The sequence below is a fragment of the Centruroides sculpturatus genome, unplaced genomic scaffold, assembly GCF_000671375.1.
Source record: "Centruroides sculpturatus isolate CEXI.00-Female unplaced genomic scaffold, Cexi_2.0 scaffold2215, whole genome shotgun sequence".
NCBI lineage: Eukaryota > Metazoa > Arthropoda > Arachnida > Scorpiones > Buthidae > Centruroides > Centruroides sculpturatus.
Genome location: NW_019386474.1, coordinates 2,078 through 12,854, shown reverse-complemented (window position 1 = coordinate 12,854; position 10,777 = coordinate 2,078). Strand labels below are relative to the sequence as shown.

The window sequence follows — 10,777 nt, the reverse complement described above, 5'->3', positions numbered from 1 at the left end:
AAAGCTCCTCTAGCCTAACAAATTTTTTTAAAAATAATAATCGTCGCTATTGTATCATTAAAAATTATTTTTAAATTATTTTATTGTTCACGAAACAAACAACCACTAATAATTAGAAAATTAAGTCTCGTTTAAATACTGGCCTCCCTTCAATGATCGAGCCAGTGTTGCCAGCTAAAACATGCAAAAATTTAACAAAAATAATATTAAAGTAGCCAAAACATAACCAAATATTGTAGCGCCATATCACTAGCAGACATTTGAAATTTGCCGACTAGAACAGTCGGTTAACCAAAGTAACGGTTAATTGGGGTGGGTCAGATAATCGATGTTTTACTGTATTATTATACAAGTTAATATAAAAAAATAACTTAAAATTTGCTTATTTTTGGTCACATATTCCCCTATCCCTATTTACTCTATGTTAAAATGATGTCTTTCACACTGTTTTGCTTAGCACTTTGTTGTCTAGGAACGCATCCCTCACATTAAGCAAGGTCTTACTGTACTTTTATTAGTTGTAATATGGTCTATACTTCTTGCAGATATGCACTCCATATCATTACATTCTCTGAATATTTGAAACATTGCTTTAGTGCAGATGAATGAAATGCTTCTTTGGTTGTCCACATATGTACAGTACACCTTGATCACCATATAACATGCAAAACCTCGATTCATCACTAAAAATAATCATATTCCAATCTTTAGCAGTCCAATCAATATAGCGTTTACACTACTGAACTCATTTCAGCCTTTGTTTCCTGGAGAGGAGTTTCATTTTGAAACAAGTTCATTTCATGAAGTCTACAAACTGCTATACTGTGGGATACATTTACATCAATACAGGTTGATGATAAAATATCTGATTTTAAAATAATGTTATGTCTAGTTTAAAGTCATCTCTGAAAATTGATCAGTATTTTCTTTCACAATTGTTGATAATTATTTATGATTTTCTTTTTCAAATTCATTTAAGATATCTGATACTGCATACTGTGAACAGTTAACGATTTTGACAATTTCCAATTAAGATTTACCTTCATTTTGTAAAATTGGATCTTTTTCTTTTTCCAGGTGATAAGTCTCTCCAGGTGATAATCACATGATACTTTATTGAATTTTATTGAAATTTCATAACAATCCATAAACAATATTTAGTATATTTTCAAATTACAAAAGAAAGCATATTCAAATTTCATTTATATGAATTTTTAAATAGTGTTTTAAGTCTGTTTTTATTATGATCATCATACAATGCAATAAAATCATGTATTTCAATAAATCTACACTATATATAAATGTAACTAACCTGTAGGTGGATTGAAAAAGTTGAAAAACGAATCATTTTGAACTGTCTTCGTAACAGTTCTGACAGATCCTCTAGATTTATGCTTCTGCTTCTTTTTAATAGTTTTCACAGTAACATTTTTCCCTTTCTTCCAATCAATAGTACAACTATAATAATTGATTTAAAAAATTAAGAAATGTTAAAAGGTTAATATAAAGTTATAATAACTTACNATTAATATAAATAAATTTAATATTTAATATAATAGGCCTTTAAATTAATATAATATTAATTTAAAGACCTATTTATTTCAGTATTTTTGATGTTTTTCATGCACAAAAAGAATTGTTCACAACAGTATGTATTACCCCACATGCATAAGTTTTCTAACACCAATTACGTCACTATGACAACAAAATGTGTCCAGTGAAATAAGCTTTACGACATACTTAGGTATATTTTTATTGATTTTGGTAAAAATTTTAGGGTGCAGTGGGCCACATAAAAATATTAAGTGGGCTGGACATACCTGACCTAGAGTGATGTCAATTTGACAATTTTGCAGTCTTATGGTTAAACCCATCATACAATCATATTAACTTAGTTTGATATTGCATCCAACCAGTGTACTGTATATTGACTAGTTTGTGTTAAGCCTTAAAGGTATTAAGTATATACAGAGTGATTTTTCTCTAGTTTTATTTAAAAAATATTTACTTGAAAATTTTCACAGGCACTGAATACAGTTTTGCATTTCTGTGAATTAAAATTTGAAAATTTCTATTAATGAATAAAATAAAATTTCTCTAAGGATTGTTGGTAATGTTTTATTTAAAAGTTTGTAGAAATTGTAGGTCTCAAATATTAATCTCTTTCAGGTGCATGATGAACCAATACTAAAACATTTAACAGATGTGAAAGTGAAATTTTCAGAGTCTAATCCTATGGTAAGAATTTCTTTATCTATGCACTGTATAATTTCAAAACATTAAATTATTCAGAGTACAAGCAATAAAACTTTGATTTTTATGGACTAATTTGGGTGAGGGGAGTGTGTTAAAGCCAAAAGTCTGTTATGTAATAAAGGAGGTTTTCCAAATGCATATGTTAAAGTAACTAATTTGTTGTTTTTTTTCTGTTTTTACTTACATAGCTATGTCTGTGTAATTAAAATTGTGTGTGTATGAGAGGTTTAATTTAACAAAGGTTTTCTATATGTATTATTGCTTATGTACTTGTGGTAGTTGAGTCTGTAACAAACAGATATAAGATCTGAACTTGTAGTAACAACTGAGAATGGAGTTAATATCAAAAACACTCACCAAACAAATTTTCTTGTATGATGAATGTTCTTGAGATAAGATATAAATATAAACAAACATTTTTTGGAAATTCTTTGATTTGAAAAATAATCTGTTAATTTAATTACGTATAAAAAGCATTTTAAGATTAATGGGGTGTTAATTTTCACATAAGGCATACAGACCAGAAATTTTGTCCATTAAATTGAGGTTTTACTGTAATTAATATCTATTACTATTTCGTAATTCGTGAAATATTTTTATAAGGTACTGTACAATACATTTAAATTTGAGTATTGAGTAGCAATTAATCGTTATGTTGTGTCACTTGTATTCTTGTTTATATAAATTCTAGAATTTTTTCACTTTATAGTGTGATATGTTAAATGAAGATATACAAATTATTTTCCTTAAAAATAGTAATGTATATGTAATATGTACTGTACAGTACATATGTAATATATGTATATATGTAATACTTAACTGTAAAAAAGTTAACTGTTGACAATTTACAACAGTAAAAAAGTTAACTGTTTTTAAGATGAATGATTTTCAAATCATGAATTAAAAGATCACAAGTACACAAACATATTTAAAAAAGATTGGTTTATCATTGACTATTTAAAAATATTTTTTAAATATCACTGATATGGTTGTAATTTAGCTTTATAGTAGGGGGAAAATGAAGTTTTAGATTTGCTTTGTAAGTGGTGGTCTAGATACATTTCACTTCCAGTTTAGTGTCTTCTATCATTGCAGTTTTGCCATATTTTGTACTGTGTGATCTCTAAACAAATAGAGAGGTTGAGGCGCACGTTTTAAACGTGTAAACGTGTACGTGTGACGTTCAGCGCCGCTTTCCCGTAAGCCTAAAAGTTTGACAATGGTGTTTGGATAGTCGATGGAATCATGCTCGACATTCCAAACACCATCGTCAAACTTTTAGGCTTACGGGAAAGCGGCGACGAACGTCACATGTACACGTTTACACTTTTAAAACGTGCGCCTCAACCTCTCTAATATCTACAGCATGTTGGCAAGTCTGTATTGTAACATGGTGGTCTCCAACCTTCTATAAAATGGACTGTGATCTGGTAGAGACAAGATACCAAAGATGTAGTCAATGATGAATTTTTTTATCTGTGTATACTTGTTAATCAACGATGTTTTTATTTACTATTTTATTTTTGCTAACTATATAGCTTTATTTATCTTACATTTTAGTTTTATATTTATCATTTAAAAATATTTGTTAGTTTGTTTTAAAAAGTTTTTGAATAGAATTTTTGTTGGCTATGTTCTTCCATATAGTTCATAAAATTTTATTTATAACTGTTAGAGAGAAAATATTTTTTCTCTTTTGTTGTTCTGTCAGCTCACTTAAGTCAACTGGAAAAGCACCCCATTAATTAATTAAAGAGGCTCTAGAGAGAACAATGAACTATTTTCTCTTGTCTGAATTACAGAGAGTTCTAATTAGAGGGTTTTTTATTTATTTTTGATTGTGCTGCATTAAATGCATTTTTGTGGTTTGGAATGAATTAATCTAATTTCTATTATTTTTTGGACAAACTTTATTAGCAAACAGATCCAAACTCAACAGCTTTCCAGAATGAATTAAGTTTGAATACCAAGGTACTACTATATTAAGATTATCAATGGATGGTATTTGCCATACTATAAATACTGTAGTTGACATTATTTTCATATGAGTTTTTTTACTTTAAATACTGAAAAATGTTTAAAACAAATTTTAAATTAATATACCTCAATGTCCTTAATTTATTGTAATCTTATTTCGTCCACTAGTACGTATCTATTAACAGGACTTATTAAACTGGCTTTAAGGATACTGCAACTCAGATATGTATTAGTGGACAAAATAAGATTGTGTAAAACAAAGTTTAATTTAAACTGGCTGAAAGAAATTCTGAATTCTCAGGCTGGTTATAAAATTTGAATAAATGACAAATGTTTGTAAGAATCCATTTTCTTTTAGCAATATGGGAATAAAAGCTCTTAGAATACATATACTATGACCAGACACACAAAAAGGTTAATCGAGGCCAGAGATTAAGTTGGTGAAAGTAATGCAAAACTTGTCTGAACCAAGCAAAAGTATATCTCAAGAACAAACCACCTGAAAATATTCATTCACAGCCTGTAATGACATTGGAAAACAGTGTGTGTCAAACGTTATCATTAAAGATTATGTGACAAAAGCTGAAACTTATTGGGCAATAACAATTATAGATAAAAGATTTTCTTAAACTTTCTGTTCAGACATGACTGCTATTTTTCAGATGTTTCCTAATAGTGCTAGTGCCAAACAGTTGACAATAGGACTGACAAAAGCTGTAAATGTAAAAAAAATTTTGAGTGCACTCTATTTTGAAGAAAGTCTAATAACTGTAAAATGTGTTTTGATGGATCATTAAAAAACCGGCTCAAAGGGATCAAGTGGATCTGTATGTTTGGTTTTGGGATGATCATGTCAGCACTCCTTATTTGATAAGTGTCTTAGATTCTGTAACTGCAAATGACATGCTTGACAAGTTCTTGGTGTTTCGGATATAATTTTAGTGAAAGTAATGTATCTATGGATGGACCTAATGTAAACATTAGCAATTCCATGCATAGAAAGCTAGAACTTCTTTAAGTAAGTTTCAAAAAGCTTTCTACACATTTTCTAGCAGTTTCTTGAGAAAACAAACGTTTTCGGCCATGTTTAATGGCCGCCTTCAGGTTGTCTGTTAACAAAAATTCGAAAGCAAACTTTTTGTAAGCAATAATATGATGTCATTGTTTTAAACAGGAGATTAATAAATAGTCATTTATTTTGTAATCTATTCACACATCTATTTTGTTAATTTTTTCAATTTTGTCTGTCAATTTTTAAACAGGAGATTAAAAAATCTCCTGTTTAAAACAATGACATCATAGGAAATAGGTAACATTTTGTAAACAATAACATCATTTGAATTTTTGTTAACTAACAATGTTGTTGAACCTGAAGGCGGCCATTAAACATGACCGAAAACATTTGTTCTCTCAAGAAACTGCTAGAAAATGTGTAAAAAGTTTTGAGAAACTTATGTAAACATTAGCTTTTTGAAGTTTGAGGTCCAAATGGGGTTTTGCTCCTTTAATAAGCAGTTAGTTCAGTATGGAACTTGTGGATTGCACACAATTCATGGACCTGTGAAGAGTGGCTTTAAACCAGTTGGCTGAGCTGTTTTCAATATATTGTGAAATTTATATCATTACTTAAACTCTCCAAAGAAAAGGGTTGATTTTTTTCAGCTATCTGGTTTCCAAAACAGAGTTGGACAATATGTTGTCTTGACAGGGCAATAGAAAATGATTGTCATAACATACCTAACAGAGTTGAAAGAAAGTAAAGTAACAATATTTAAAAAAAAAAAACAATAGTTGGTGATCCTGTTGTTGAGATGCAAGCTATCAGTTTTTAGATCAGTTTCACTTAAGTGTGAATCATTTCTAAGATTTTCTCAAATCCCAAATCCAAAGGATCCATTTTTATTTGAAGCTCTGGTAAATCATCTCAAAATCTTACTGACAAGATTAACTGACAAGTCCAGCAAGTTAAGTAGAATAAACCTTTGTAAAAAAAAATAGATGTAGATGCAAAAGAGAATTTATCACTTTGAAACATTGATGTTAGGTTTAGTGTCAAGAAACTACTAAGGAAAGCAGTGACATCTGTCAAAGACAAACTAAAATTTTGCATAGTGCCAAAAGATTTTAAAAACTACAGTTAAGATTTTAGATGTCTTATAAAACAAACTTGTTTAAGGTTTCGGTAGCTTGAATTCAGACAATATTCACTCAACCAAATCATGCATGGCATTAATTTTTTTTCAGTCATGCTAGAATGTCTGCATGATGGCAATAGGATCAGAGTGGATTGCTAATAATGTACAAGAGCAATTTAGTGCTCTCTACAGAAACCAAAAATTCATTTCAAGAGGCTTTGAGGATTTGTAGTATATCATAAAATTATGCTAAATTTATCACATGAAAATGCACAAGGTGAAAGTAGATTCTCAATAAATAAGAGTTTACTGGTTGATAATTTACAAGAGTTAATAAGAGAAAAGTGCTTGATGGAATCACATTATTTATGGACATTTGAGAATGTGAATATTGATAAGAAAATATGTATGAAATGCAAGGCAACAATACATGAACAATGTTTAAACTAAACAGCATCTGATGGTCACAGAGAACAACAGAAAACTGGAGATGGATATGAAGAAGCTGGAACAGAAAAGAAGTTATGGAGAAGAGAGAGAGAAATTGAAATGAAAGTGAATTTACAAGATTGTAAAAAAGAATTAGATTAAGTGACATCTAAAGAGGAAAAGTAGTACTAAGTAGCAGCTCTTTTTTAAGAGATGAGATATTTAGGAGACGTTAATAATCACTACCAAAAGATGCATTAAACCTACAGTGTGTTAATGCTAGATAATAAAAACTTTACACCAAGTGTGTGTGTGATTTATAATTGAGGTTTTCAAAGATCCATTTTTTCATATATTTAACAAATATTTTTTTATTTTTTTAACTCGTCATTCTGTAGCACTAAGGTCTTTTTATCAAGCCCGTTGTGAGTTTGACAGAGTGATGATGGAATGGGGCTTGGCATATCCAGGATAGGCCTCCAAAAAAATTCCTGGAGTTTTCAACCTGCCTGGATTCGTTCCCCGGTCCCCAAAGCAATAATCTGACACACTAATTTGCTCAGCCATCTGGCTTTCTTGCAACAAAAGTCAGGAAATTGTACTGCTTGTTGTCAGTAATTGTCTTCCTGAAAAAATAATGGAAAACTTGAACCTGTGTGTTAATAATAAACTTTATCTTTATTTACTAATTAAAGGTTTTAGTTTTTAATGATTTGTATAAGTAATATTTTTTATCAAAGCGAGAAAAAAGTTTTGGGTATTTTAAATGTTGTCTTTAAGATAAAAAATGATAAGTAAAAAGATAATTCTACAACTTTTTTGAAAAACTAGTAGTGGTTTGAGCAGTTAGTAGAACTAGGAATCTTTTATCCATAAAATTAAATTTTACAGTTCAGAATTGAAGTACATATTCCTAAGTAGACATCTATAAAGAAAAATATTTTATTAACTTTGTTATGTAAATTTTGGCTAAATGATGATCTTATACTGTGTACTTTTTGCTTATAAATATTATAGAAACATTCACTCCGTGGCTTGCTTTTTTAGTTTTTATGGTTGTTTCAGAAAGAAAAGAGTTGACAAGAACATCTTATAATAATTGCTTACAAATTTTAATAATTAAGAGTTTAGTTATTGTGAATTTGCATTTGCAACTTACAACCAAATTAAACAAAACTAAAAATCACTTTATAATATTTTAATGTTAGATTGATTTTAGTTTTGGAAATTTGACTGATAATTTTATAAGGCTGAGAAATATCTATTTATAATGTGAATTAAAGTAAAAAATACTAAAAATCTGTAAACTAGAAAGAAGAAAAATAATTTTTAGTTAAGAAAATATGCTGTATTATTTAATTTTTAAAGAAATTGATTAAATTTTTTTAGGGTTTTACTCTTGAATTTTTCTTTGAACCAAATGAATATTTCACTAATTCAGTACTCACAAAAGAATATGAAATGAAATGTATTCCTGATGAAACAGATCCATTTTCATTTGAAGGACCAGAAATATACAAATGTAAAGGGTAAGTTGGTCATTTTGTTTTAATCTTCATTGTAATCTTTATAAATAATCTAAAACTTAAAAATTAAAGAAAACTTTGCTCTTATAATCCAGATTACTTTTCAATCTAATGTTTTTATTTAATCATCATCAGCTGTCAAGCAATGCCCCTTTTTTTTTCTTATTTGATCTCCTTGAAATATTTTCATGTAGATATAGGAAACTTCTTAATAACATTATGCAAGTTAAATAATAACTCTCACCAGTCACTACGTTGTTGTGTTGAGAGCTCAGTAATTCTGACGAACCACAGAACTATGCTGCCTGCAGCATCCTCTCTTGGTAGGGTCACCCATGCCAGTGAGGTCTGTGGAGAGAAATGAAGTCAAAAGTAACTGAACCCATATCTGTGAAGATTTAACCATGGTGATAACACAATCCAAGTGTAAGACCTACTTTGACATCACCTGGATGAACAAGGTCTGTGCTAGTGACTTAGATAGAGACTCACATTCGAAAAATGTGTCACTCTTCCTTGGCCACCAGTGCCTGGTCCAAGTATGACTACTGCAATGCCCACACCAGTTTTGGGAAACCAGCCTACTTTGATGTTTCTGGGACAATCTAGTCACAGACCACTAAGGCAGGTAAACCACGCCAATGGATGAAATAGACATTGGAAATGAATGAGTTTATCATCTGTACTTACTTCATTACAAAAGTCAAAACAGACAGGACAACGTACAGACAACAGTTACATCACTTGTTTCCACAACATTATCCTCACCTCATCACTGTACAAAGGGTTGTTGATCAGAAGAACAATTATATATAACAACCTTATACAATTCAGTATGATACTAATGCAAAGTATTGTTAGTAGGAAATAGAGTTTACTGTGTATGGCATTATTACTAGTTTTTCTTTTTTCTAGTGCTTTCAATGAATATATTTTCAGTGAAACATTGTCTTCAGGAGAAATGAAATTTTTAAATCAAACATAAAAGGAGCGTATGGAAACAGAATCGTAACAGAAAAGGAACACGCATAATTTTGAATAAAAAGATTTTTGGAACAAACTCGTTATGAACTGGCCACAAATTTCGAATATGTATGATGATATGTGTGCCAGTTCATATCAACAGTGTGACAGATAATGTAAATCACTTTCTAACTGTTTATATAGGGCGACCCATATATTTGGCAGTTCCAGAGTGGGTGCATTGCACGTTTCTGAGATTGTTCTGAATAGACTCGCCCATATAAAGAGGAGCTTTCGGTTGCTGCAGGCTATGAGTATTGCAGTTTGGGCCCATAATGGGTTGTAATTCAGATCATGCACCTTTCTTGCAACCTCTGTGGTGAAAGGAAAGTGCACCTCAGAGCTTGTGAGAAAGGTGCACAATCTGAATTACAACCCATTATGGGCCCAAACTGCAATACTCAGAGCCTGCAGCAACCAAAAACTCCTCTTTATATGGGAGTCTATTCGGAACAATCTCAGAAACGTGCAGTGCACCCACTCTGGAACTGCCCACCGTATGGGTCGCCATATATAAATAGTTAAACATCAATTTTACATTGTCACACCATTGACGTGGACTGGCATGCATAACATTGTACGTATTCGAAATTTGTGGTCAGTTCATAATGAGTTAGTTCCAAAAAGCTTTTTATTCAAAATTATGTGTGTTCCTTTTCCGTTACGAACATTTGTTTTGATTTAAAAGTTTTATTTCTCCTGAAGACAATGAAAATATATTCGTTCAAAGTACTAGAAAGAAAGAGAGCGCTAGTAATAACGTTGTACACAGTGAACTCTACTTCCTACAGCCTTATACCACAAACAACACTAAAACATATCAAAGAACAAATTGTAGAACAATTACACCATCAAATAAATACTCCCAACATTAACAACAATCATATTATCCATCAGGATCATCATGGTATGTGGCATTGACAATACTGTTCCCGCCACTATTTACACTGATGCTGACAATATCAATACTTCGTCACTGCCTGAAATAGATTCAGGTTTAATTCAAACACTCTTCTTTTCCAAGAAGAGCTCACTAAATTTACCCCATACTGAACCTGCACAATGGCCATGCCTTCCCAAAATCAACACTTCTAAACTGGTATGGAAAACACTACATTATGTGAACACACACTTTTACCAGATTACTCATTCTATTTCTATGCTCTGAGACATCCACACACTAGTCTATGCTGGTGTGGTCACACTAGTGACCTACCATGGACTAAAACTGCATTCACAGTCAGCAACAAACAAATCAAAAACCCTTCAGAAGCCTGAATAGCAAAGAATAGAAACATAAATAAACAATATTAGACTGGCACACTATGCTAATAACAAAAGAACTAAATTAATGAAACAACCAAAAAAATTTTCAAGAAAATTCACACACACACACACACACACACACACACACACACACACACACACACA

General features: G+C 30.8%; 1 protein-coding gene across 1 annotated transcript in view; it reads right to left on the bottom strand.

The window, feature by feature from the left end:
• LOC111615092 (nucleosome assembly protein 1-like 1) overlaps positions 1-1,472 on the bottom strand; it is a gene marked incomplete at its 5' end in the record, with an annotated part of 12,437 nt that extends 10,965 nt beyond the window's left edge. The window contains one exon of the mRNA XM_023356482.1: positions 1,313-1,472. Within this exon, the coding sequence (XP_023212250.1) occupies positions 1,313-1,472 (160 nt within the window). The remainder of the gene's footprint in view (positions 1-1,312) is intronic.
• Positions 1,473-10,777: the final 9,305 nt, after the last annotated feature.